The 12602-nt window shown below is 35.6% G+C and overlaps 1 protein-coding gene across 1 annotated transcript in view; it reads right to left on the bottom strand.

Annotated features, from left to right (window-relative positions):
- Positions 1–12602, bottom strand: part of ZNF407 (zinc finger protein 407) — a 476193-nt gene that overhangs the window by 181074 nt on the left and 282517 nt on the right. Inside the window, exons 6-7 of the mRNA XM_017527494.2 lie at positions 9755–9838; positions 282–402 (exon numbers count right to left, since the gene is read on the bottom strand). Coding sequence (XP_017382983.1) covers positions 282–402; positions 9755–9838 — 205 coding nt within the window. The remainder of the gene's footprint in view (positions 1–281; positions 403–9754; positions 9839–12602) is intronic.

The raw sequence follows: 12602 nt of genomic DNA, 5'->3' as shown, positions 1-12602 counted from the left end.
TACCACCTGGTGGGGAACGCTGATAATGGAAGAGGCTATACATGTAGGGGTTGGGCAATACACGGCCCATTTCTGTACCAACCTCTCGATTTTCTGTGAACCTAAAACCACTCTAAAGAATAGTTCATTTTTTAAAAGTCACTAAAATTAGGAAATAAACTCCCAACCTAACATATGAATTCATGGTGATTAGAAAAACTATACTTGTAATTGGTATTTAACAGGCTTTTAATCCATCGTGGCGGCCCACCTGATTTGACTGCTCAGTGATGAGTCATTACCTGTAGTCACACCAGGGACATCTGTAGGGCTTTTCTCCAGTGTGTACACGTTTATGCCGAGTCAAATGAGACTGGGTTGTGGAGGCAAAGTTACACTCGTCGCATTTGAAAGGTTTTTCTCCTGTAATATATCAAGAAATGTTATAGATGAATAATAATAACAACTGAAAATGAAGGAATAAACTTGGTATTGACAATTTAAAAAACACGTATTTCCATGAAATGTCAAGAATATGATTCAATGGACTCCACACATTTAGGACATTTGGATATTTATTTCAGAGTGAGAAAATTAGAAGATATCATTGATTTTGGTTTTTATATTAGAATGTAAGCAACGTATATATTATATGGTTAAAATTTATTTTACATAAACAGGAATCTAAATTCTAGGTATGGTTCAGCACTGTATTTAAAATGGTGTAACAAACTATGTTACATTAGAGCCATTACAAAAATCTCAGTGAGGTTAAGACCAAGGATAGCATATATCAAAGTTATAGTTTGAATATATAATATAAAACTACTTAGTAAAATCTTAACATTAGATATGAAGAAAAATAAATAGAATCAAGCTATAAATGGGCAGCACTTAAAAAAGTGTCCGAAGCAACAACAACAAAAAAATACACTATATTAAGCGGAGTAAAAAGAGACCCCAAATAAATATTTAGAATATTTAATACCACATTAAAATATACCAACCCCATGTAGCTATAACAGATAGATAGGTAAATAGACAGACAGACATAGGTAAATAGACAGACAGACAGCTATGTAGTGCTTAATGGCAGGGACAGGTTCTAAAAAATGTGTGATTAGGTGATTGCATTGTAGTGAGAACATCCTGCAGTGACTTTACAAACCTAGACGGCAAAGCCTACTACACACCTAGCTAGACGGTGTAGCCCATTGTCCCTGGGCTACAAACTTGTACAGCATGCTACTATACTGCAGGCGACTGCAACACAATGATAAGTATCTGCATGTCTAAACACATCTAAACACAGAAAAGGTACAGCAAAAGTACAGCATCATGATCTCATACTGCGTATGTGGTCTGTTGATCTAAAGGTAACGTGATGTGTGACTCTGTGTGTGTGTAAACGTGCTTATAAAATGTAACCCTTCTACCCATGAGAAGTTCATGGCTTGCAGAGGACATGAAGAGAGTGAAACAGAATACTGGTATCTTGAACAAAGTATTTCCTTCATTTGACACCTCCCTCTTTTTTAAATAATTCCTCCCTACCCCACACACATTCAAAGAATTACTGAGTCTTACCAGCTTTTAATTCCACTGGCTATAGGCACCGAAAACGCGGATATTTAACTTTAATTAATGTAAATTTAAATGTAAAAACTGATACTCAGCTATTGAAAAAATCTTAAATATGGTTGGAACAGCTTGGGAATGTGAATCTACTTTTTGAAGTGTAACTTTTATCAAATCTAAATATTGACCATATATTTCAGATGAAAATTTAGCCTCTGAATGATGATATTCTAAATTGTAAAATACCAAATTTCAAAATCATAGTACAAAGATTATAATAAAAATAACATTAAAAATGTTATGTTGAATTGATGTAGAAATTATAATTTGAATTTGGTTAAATTAACTTTTGTAAAATGGTTATACCTGTTACTATTCCTTTTTTTAAATATGGCTACCAGGAAATAATATTATACATGTATAGGTCACATTACATTTGTATTGGACAGTAAGATTTAGAGAAAACCTCACTCCTCTAGTCTCAAAAAAATAATGTATAGTAATATTTTTCTCAACATTTTTCCTGGCAAATTTTACATATTACATGGATTAGTTTTACATCTATTCAATAACTCTACTCTTACTTTCCATGTTTTTGTGATAGCTGTATGAGTATACTGACTTACTTAGAAAATGGGGAGCAAAATATCTTAGTTTAAAATTACTCTCTATCAATTTGGCTATCAGTAAAATCCCATCTGAAAATTAGAACGTTTAGAAGTTCACCCTACATTCTGTGTCTATTTACACTGCTTACCCATAATTGTAGTAACATTTAACTGAATGCATACACAACTCATTTGGTGGTATTTTCTCTCTCATTGCAGCACAGTGCTTAGATGAAGCCAGATGGGCTTCAATTCTGATCCCAGTTTTGCCATATTTCACTTTCTACCTATTAGACCCCTTGAACAACATCATGAGAATAACACTACCAAACATGCAGGGTAATTGTGCGGATTAAAGACAACAAAAAATATGGAAAGAGCACACTTAGTGCAGAGTTCTCAGTAGCCTGTGGCTTTTATCATTATGATGGCAGAACTGCCTCAACACTGACAATGGCCAACAAGTCTCTGCCAGAGGTGAAAGGAGCACACAAATGCTTCTCATCAAGAGCTTATAACCAGGAAAAAGATGAATGGCTAGCAAATATAAAATAATTCATGGTTGTACACAGTTAATGAATATGACAGAAAGATATTATTGAACACATCCCACTAGGAAATATTTGACTTATTCTTGTTTTTTTTTTTTTTAAGACTATATACCAAGCAGAGTAAAAATCTGAACTGAAAGGTATTTTCGTCTCTTCTAGCCTTTTGTTTACAAGATAAATCCCATCTATAGCACCCCACTCATGTGGGTACCGGAGGTCTGCTTGAATAACTCTTTGTTCTCAGTTTCTAAACCTCTGGTCAAATGACTTAAATAGCTATAGACAACTCAATTGTACTGAAATGACTTACACAAAAATTGACTTTTACAATGATGGCAGATTTTGCTTTAATTTAGTGGAAAATCTGTGACATTGATATTGAATAAGAGTAAAGGAAAAGAGTTGAAGCCACTCAAATTTGACACAGGAATATTCTGTATCATGGAATATGAACATCCACACAGCATATCTGAAAACAATTTGATTTGTTCACTTAAACAAATGAGTAGTAATTTAATGCACACCAATGTCAAAGTGTAGCACACATAAAAACAGAAACACAAAGGAAGCACTGGTCTAGATAAAACAACACTTATTATAAATTATTGTACTAACCTGACCTATATCTGTCTAGACTGGCCATATGAGGCCGAATGTATAAAGCATTTTAAACAGCTTCAATGAGTCATAATTGACATACAAAAACTTCCATTTGATAAGTTTTGTTACTGATGAAGCTACTGCCACAATCAAGATAATGAACACAACCATCATCCCCAGAAGGAGTCCTGTTAACTTCCTGGTTCCCTGCTCATCCCATTGTCAAGCCACCATGCTTTCTGTCACTACTGTATTAGTCAGTATTTCCTAGAAATTTATATACCTGGATACATATAGCATGAACTCTCTACTGTCTGGACTCTTTGACTCAGCATAATTATTTTCTGACTCATCTATGCTATTATGAGTATAATTACTTCATTTATTTTCATTGCCAAGCAGTATGCCATTACATGGGTGTACCAAGTTTGATTAACCATTTGTCTACTGAAGGACATTTGAGTTGTTTCCATTTTTGGCTACTACAACAAATAAATCTGCTCCGAGCCTTCATATGCAAGTCATTATATGAATATATATTTCCTCAATTTGGGTAAGAAACTGCCACACTGTTTCACAAAGTGGTTTGAGCACTTTACATTCCTACCAGCGACGTATGACTTGCATCAAGCCCCGCCAACACTTGTCGTAGTGAACGCTTTACACCTGCATTCCTCTGAGGGTGCTGAGGACCCTTCCATGTGCTCATCTGCCATACCTTTAAATTCTCTGTGGAAATATCTGCTTCAACTTTGTGACTCATTTATAAATGGTTGTTTGTTTCCTCAGAATTGTGTTTTGAAAGTTCTTTACATATTCTGGATAAAAATTATAAAATTTGTCACTTAAATATACTTTATCATTTGTCTTAATTCTGTTCATAGCGCCTTTTGAAGAGAACTTTTACTTTACAAAGTTTTCAATTTATCAGCATAATTTTTCAAGTTAGTTTTTTATTTTATGAATCAGGCTACTGATGGCATATCAAAGAAATCATTGGGCCGGGCTTGGTGGCTCACACCTGTAATCCCAGCACTTTGGGAGGCTGAGGTGGGAGGATCACGAGGTCAGGAGATGGAGACCATCCTGGCCAACATGGTGAAACCCCGTCTCTACTAAAAATACAAAAATTAGCTGGGCATGGTGGCACCTGTAATCCCAGCTACTTGGGAGGCTGAGGCAGGCGAATTGCTTGAACCAGGGAGTCAAAGGTTGCAGTGAGCTGAGGTTGCACCACTGCACTCCAGCCTGGTGACAGAGCAAGACTCTGTGTCAAGAAAAAGAAAAAAAGGGAAATCATTAATAACTCAAAGTCAGACATAATTTTTTTTTTTTTTTTTTTGAGATGGAGTTTCACTCTTGTTACCCAGGCTGGAGTGCAATGGCGCGATCTCGGCTCACCGCAACCTCCGCCTCCTGGGTTCAGGCAATTCTCCTGCCTCAGCCTCCTGAGTAGCTGGGATTACAGGCACGCACCACCATGCCCAGCTAATTTTTTGTATTTTTAGTAGAGACGGGGTTTCACCATGTTGACCAGGATGGTCTCGATCTCTTGACCTCATGATCCACCCGCCTCGGCCTCCCAAAGTGCTAGGATTACAGGCTTGAGCCACCGCGCCCGGCCAGACATAATTTTTACTTATGTTTTCTTCTAGAATTTATACAGTTTTAAGCTTTATATTTAGGTTATCATCATTTTGAGTTAATCTTTGTATATAGTATGAAGTATGGGTCAAAGTTCATTTTCATTGAACATGGATAGCCAATTGTCCGACTGTTACAACATAGAATGTTGAAAAGACTAAATTGCCTTTACTCCTTTGTGAAAAACAACAACAACAACAACAAAACAATTCACCATGTAGTGTAGGTCTATTTCTGTAATCTTCATCCTCTTCCACTGATAAACATTTGTCTATCTTGATAACAATACCAGAAGGATTTTCTCATTGCAACCTTATAAGAAGTCTTAACATCAAATAGTGTAAGTCCTCCTATTTTGTTCTTTCTCAATGTTAGTGACTTATTTCAAGTGTTTGAATTTCCATATAAATTTTAATATCAGCTTGTCAATATCTTTTTAAAAAAAATAGCCAGATGAGATTTAGATTGATTGATGTGAAGGAAACTGAAATCTTAACAATATTAACCTGTCTAATCTATAAACATGGTATATCACTCTGTTTAGGTCTTCTTTCATTTTTCTCAGCAGTATTCTGATGTTTCCACCATAAGGGTTTTGTACATCATTTGCTAAATTTATCTTTAAATATGGTGTCTTACTTAAAAACAATTGACAAATAAATGTACAGTTTTATTCCCGGATGCTATTTTGTTCCATTGGTCTATGTGTCCATCTTTATACCTCCAAAATACTACTATGACTATGGTAGCTGTATAATAAGACTTAGGTAGGTAGTATAAACCTTCTACTTTTAATATAATAAATCTACATGGTCAAGCAGTTTAAATTTTTTATTCATTATGCAAATTCACAAATATATTCTGATGTCTCCTTATTCCTTTCAATCTAACTGTTTACAAAATGTTCTGGCATCATAACTCACTGCTATTTTCCTTATTGTAACAGTCTTGGTAGGTATCTTTGAACTATCCATTTTTCATAGATTTTGCTGATATCTGAAGTGGGGTAAAAGGGTGACACCATGAACTCCATTGCCTAAGTCAATGGTACAAATTAAAGGTCATCTAAAATCTTTGAACTTAATTTTCTTGGTTTCACAGTTTAACATAATCTCTTTAAAAACTCTGTTTAATGTAGTTCATTTTATTTAAACTTACATGAAAATCTTTACGTGACAAAATTTAAATTTAAAAACAATCCTTTTAAAGAAAAATGTCACATAAATTCTCTGTAGTTCACATCAACCTAGGATATTATAATAAATTATAAATGGTCTTTTCATATTTTCTTTGACCACACAATAGATTACGTTGTATAATATTAAACAAGTTTGAATTATACACAGGATGACAGGGAAAAATATAATGCTACAAAAATATCATGCTACATAAAATACTATGCTAAGCAAGGCTCACATACCTGGGCTCTTGATAGTTAAGTCCATGTCAATTTATACAACCACAGATTATTGAAATCTGTACATAATAGTTAATCTGAAACTCATCAATCAGTTACATGTTCAACACTATTACTCTAATATATAATTTGATAATTCTTTTTTTCTATTATGGGTACTTTCTTCAGGAAAATACACTACAGAAATACAGGTGGAGTTTTGCGGTTGTTAGTCTCAACATATACCCAAAAATATAAACCTGGCTTCTACACCTAAGTTTGAAAGAAAATCTTAAAAATTTGCAATAAGAATTTAAGTTTGCTAAATATTTGCTAATGGTTTGAAGATGATATACATTATATAAAGACATTATATGAAGACATATATACATTTCCTGTTAAGGAAAAAATACTAACAGTAGACTGATCAAACAGGTTTGGTGCATATTGGCAAAGGTGCTGCTTTGAAATCCTTTGTCATCTCAAAGGCAAAAGGATGAATAAATCTAAGATATTCACTACTCTCAAACAATGTTATCTGTAAGTCACTAGGGCTACCTGTACATATGCTTTACAAAAAAGCAGAACAAGGGGAGATTTCCTTTCCTCCTATTTCCCTCTTACGTAACAGTACCTGTTAGTTTAAATTCTGTTGCTTTTCACACTTTCTGTTACAGGCAGCAATCTTGGCTAAAATAATCATTAAGAAACATATTGCATCTGAGGCCCCATTGACAAGGAAAGCCGGAGAAGGAACAGTAGAAGGGCTGTCATCACAGTGCAGTGTCCTTTGTGTGTCAACTGTCCGTCAGTCGGGCTGACCGCTTCTCATGGAAACACACAGTCACATTCCTTTGGGTGGCCTCGTGGTTATTAAGCTGGCCAAGACTGTTTAACTACACGTGAAGATCTGCTCTTGTGCCCTTGAATCAAGGGTCTCTGACAGGTGATACAAGTAAATCTCAGAATGGAAGATGTTTTTTGTCAGCCCCCTGGACAGTTTGTATCGTGGTGAGAAATTATTTACACCATTTGGAGCACTTTTGATACCTATCCCTTTCCAAGCTGATTATAATTTGCGTGAGTACTCCGCAGTAAAAAGGTAAACCATGTCAAAAAGGAATACATCAGAGAAATATAGATTTCAAATGTGCCATACAAGTCTGGCCTTGGGGGAAAATGGTTGTGTGTTGCTTAAATATTTTAAATCCAGCATAAAAGTTACGTGCCTAGACTGAGTTGTGCTAAGCTGTTTTGTTGAAGCTAACAGTCTTAAGAACTGACTTTGGTGTTAAAGAATCATGTTTGATTTGTGCCACAGAGGCAGATAAATGCCAAAAAGACAGATGCCCCTGTCTGTGAGACATTGTCCTATATAGTATAAAGTTAATAGCAAAGTAATAAGGAGTCTCTGGACCTGACATAAAATATAAAGTTGTGCCAGCTCAATGCAGGCATCCTAATCGATCCATCACTGGGAACGCCTGTGATCACAGCATTCCTGTCTGCACTGCAATGGGCACTGACCTGCCACTGGCTGAAGTGGCACAGCAGCCTGATGTTTCCTGGGGCCATACCAGGTGGGACAAGGTGAACTTCAATGGCATTTAAATAGCAACAATTTGAGCACTGATAAAATGAAACATTAAGAATAAAAAAGCCCTCATGAGCACACTGTTAACATAAATATTTCACATTTCCAACTTCATTACAACAGTGGTCAAGAACAATTACCACTAAGTGGGCCCCTCCTGTCATCTCTTCCACTGAATCTTTCAGCCAGTGGATTACAGTCATGCATGCACTGGCAGCTCCCATAAACTTAAAATGAACTTTGTTTTCAAAGTTTAGTTTATGTTTCCAATATCATGCTAAACATTGAAATTTCGCATTGACGCAATAATAACTCATATCCCTTATGAAAATCTGAATCATATTCACACATCTAAAAGGAATGGTTGGCATTCATTTTCATTGATATTGCAAATACCATATTGGGCATTGAAGCTACCTATACCTAATTGTTAAATACAACATATCAAGAATCATAATGTACCATAAATAACACATTTTATATATTTTAATTTCATGCCATTTTGAGTATGACTGACTAACTCAACCATTCTCATGAGACCTAAAGAAAAGTAGGACATTTATTTACCAATTTTGTCATCAAGTGACTTATCATCTGAACTAGGAAACGTTTAGAGTAAAAAGTGGTTCTATTAATAATTATAAGAAATCACCATAAATCAGCACTGTCCTAGGCATACATAAATTAGTACTATGAAAATAATTACTTATTAGACCCATTAGATTATATAAAGTAGGTAATACAATTTGATAAATGTTTCACACTTTCCAGCTTTAAGTGCTCCTGATATGGCTTGGCAGTGTCCCTACCCAAATCTCATCTTAAATTCCCACATGTTGTGGGAGGGACCTAGTGGGAGGTATCTGAATCATGGGAGCAGGTCTCTCCTGTGCTGTTCCCGTGATACTGAATAAGTATCATGAGATCTGATCGTTTTAAATAGGGGAGTTTCTCTGAGCAAGCTCTCTTTTCTTGTCTGTCACCATGTAAGAAGTGCCCTTCACCTTCCACCAATGATTGTGAGGTCTCCCCAGCCACGTGGAACTATAAGACCAATAAATCACTCTCTTTTGTAAATTGCCCAGTCTCGGGTATGTCTTTATCAGCAGTGTTAAAATGGACCAATATAGCTTCTAATCAAGGAATCTATTTTATTTCATTGAATCATGGAGGAAAAAGCCCACTTCAATGACCATAATTAACTCTGATGTTGCTTTTTGTTGTTTTCCATTTTTAATACCAAGAACAATTGAAACAGCATTGACTTCAAATCCTACCTAAACACAGGTGGATTGATGGACAGGCGGTTAGGGAGGGAGACAGGGAGGTAGGGAGAGAGGAAGAGAGAAAAAGGGAGGAAGGGAGGAGACACGTAGCTACCTAAATAAGGAGGCGGGTGATTAGCTACTAGGTGGGTAGAGAGAATGACTGAAAGGGAGAGGGGCTGACAAAGACTCCCCATTTTCCACCCACGAGGCCCAAAGCAGAGATTTGCCAACAGAGAAAATAGTCTCCTATATCTGGGCTTTGGAAGCCAACCTGCTGTTTTACTTCTACTTAACATGAATTTACTAACGGTACCTGCTTCTTGAAATATGGAATAGGTCTACATTTTAAATATATAAAAACAGATGACTTAAAATCTTACGTTATTCAACTGAAATTATCTGTAGGCCTTCAAGTACACGGATGTTATAAAAATTAAAAAACGAAAGTAATTGATGACATCAAGAATTGAGGCTGGGTATCTACCGTCTTGCTGTCCTCTCTGCAGATAAGGGGCCAGTGCAGACGCGGAACTGACCTGTGTGCTGCCGGCGGTGCTTGGTGAGGGCGTGGCGGGTCCCTCCGGCAAAGCCGCAGAGGTCACACAGAAACGACTTCTCGCCTGTTGCAACAATAAACAGATGAGGGACTGCGGAGGTCACAGATCATTAAAACATATCTATCAAGGCTTTCAGGGTTACTAATTCCTCCAATCAAATGTTTCCATGTAAATATGTCAAATGGGAATGAAATTACCACTGCAGTTTATTGACTGTGATAAAATCTGAAAAGCACCACTGAACATAATTACATACTTGTCAGACCCATAAAACTTAGCTTTATTATCAATGGAATGGTTTTGTACAACTTCATTTCTGGTAGATGTCTTCCAGATGGGGCTGCTTTATGCACTTGAACAGTTTTTATGCATATCCTGATTTTTTACAATTCCCATACATCTGGCCTTTCTGAGCTGAGTAAAGATTGCTTAGAATAGTTAATACACAGTATATATGGTTCTGCTTAAATAAAACATATTGAATTTTCCAACAACTTAAGGATATTCAGTTGGTTCTACCTGATTCTATTAGGGTCTTCCTTAATCACTTCCTTCTTAATAACATGAATTAAATGGTTTCCTTGAACATGTTGAAGATCCCAAGTAACAATAAAAGCTATATTACTACCGATAGCAATCCAATGCTGTTTATGTTTCTCACTTTCACGGTATAAAAAGGGAAGTCTAGGGATTGCTGACGAAATTGTACAAAAATTCATACTATTCATCTTTAATGATAGCTTTGGATTGGAAACCTCTGCAACACTTAGAGACAGATTTGGCAGACTTAGTATTTGTTAAATGTGTGCAAATACTCATTTTTTAAAGCATTTTTATACAAGCTAACATTTCCCCTACAGTTTATAAATGCAATCTATCTTTCTACTGTAGCATATTTAGGCGGTAAGTGCTGGCCAGCTAGGCAGATCATCCCATAAGACTCACAAAGAAGGGCAAAGTAGAAGAAAAATGCTAACCTTAGAGAGATTCAGTGAAATTATAAAATGCTTTTCCAGAAATCAAATAAATCATTTGTATCTATCTTTATCTACTTTACTCATTTAGACATTTAATGCAACAAGTCTTTCAAGAGTCTGGCCAGAGTCAGCCTGTGTTGTTCCAAATCACTTTGGTATATCATAATAGAAACTGAACTTGTGGGGTTTCGGAAATTATAATTGCTTTTTTAAGGCTGCAATAAATAGTATATATAGGGAGAATAACTTCAGTATTCACAAGAGTTTTCCCTTTACTTAAGAACATTACTGGCTTTCCTAATATCAACAAACGCATATACATAAATAAGATTAACCAAATTATGCTTAATCGTATTCCCTAAGGGTCTGTTAAAATGTTCATCATTATCATTTTAAAACTAAGGCTGAATTTCAATATTTTTGTGATCTTTACTTTCCTATTTTGGAGCTGAGTTTATTTCTTGGTATTATGATTTCAATATAGAAAGAATAGAGTAGATGGGCTATGAAGAATAAAGTTTAATTATAATCACTCATTTAATTATTTAATCAATTTGAAATAAATCTTTCTAACTAGCTATATTATCAATTAAATAACACTGAAAGTAGACTTTTTTAAATCCCATGAGACAATTTGCTCGTTAATATTAACATAGTTTTCTATGTTGAGGCAAAATCGTTCCCTCCAATCAATTCCTCATTGTGGGCCTGTGGGTGCTGCCTGTTGTGTGTACAAGGAGTGGGTGTCCTGCAGCACCACACACGCATCTGGTGGTGTGTGGTAGCGGGAGTGTCCGTGCTGCATCATTCAATAAGCAACATTTCTAATGAGGAAAGAGCAATCTTAGGACTTTTGGATTCAAGTATTCTTCCTTTCTGTCATTCATGAACTTCTCTGTGACCCACATCTTATAAAATAAAAACATGAACAAGCAAAGAAAAGCCCTCTTAAGATTTCTATTTTCCACATGTATACATGCTGCATATTTACATATATGCTGCACAGATTTTTATTCCTTTCCCTATTTTAAGATTTATACAAACAAAAAGAAAAACTATTAATTTTCCATGTGATTTGATTCTTGATACATTAGTGACCTTGATTTTTTGATGTGTAGGATTTCATTTAGGATGTTTGTCTCCAATGTATCGTATGTCATATTTACCTAGGTGGCTTGATTTGTTTTTCATCCTAAACCGAATTTTCACTTGCCTCTTCCCCCCCCCCTCCGGAGTGGGTTGGTATGTTAACGCTGATCAGCAGGCAAACGGAGTATTTTTTTGAGAAAAAAAAAAATTAAGAAAAAACTAAATGTAAAATTTTCTGAATTTAGAGGTGGTTGATTCCGTATGCCATATTTATATGATAGTAGAGATATAATGGGAGACTCCTCTTTGTACAACTTGAATTACTTTCAAGTGTGCCATTTTGCATTCAAATGTAGAAAGACACGGAAACGAATCCTTTATTTTCTATTAGAAAACAGCCACTGTCCCCTATCTCTCATTATGGTGCAGACTACAAGACCTAACAACAAAAATCTATATTATTGATCCAGCCAAGTCTCCACAATTATTCTTTAGAAGGAAACGCCGACGATAAATTACATCTGCACTGGCTTTTCATCTGCTGTTCGATATAAGTGATCTCTCAGGGCAGGCTGGAGACCTTAAATCGTCAACACCCTTGTCAACGAAGCTAAGGAGGCCTGGGCTTCCCACAAACTGCTTGAGAAGAACTTTTAACCTATAATTTCTAACAATAATATAAAATTCTTGGCAATCAGAAGAACATTTGGAAATACTGATTAAAATTTATTATTTTTTTCCCGGAAACAAAATATATTCTG

The sequence above is a fragment of the Cebus imitator genome, unplaced genomic scaffold, assembly GCF_001604975.1.
Source record: "Cebus imitator isolate Cc_AM_T3 unplaced genomic scaffold, Cebus_imitator-1.0 Scaffold49, whole genome shotgun sequence".
Classification (NCBI taxonomy): domain Eukaryota; kingdom Metazoa; phylum Chordata; class Mammalia; order Primates; family Cebidae; genus Cebus; species Cebus imitator.
Note: the sequence above shows the minus strand (reverse complement) of the source record. Positions and strands in the feature narration are given on the sequence as shown.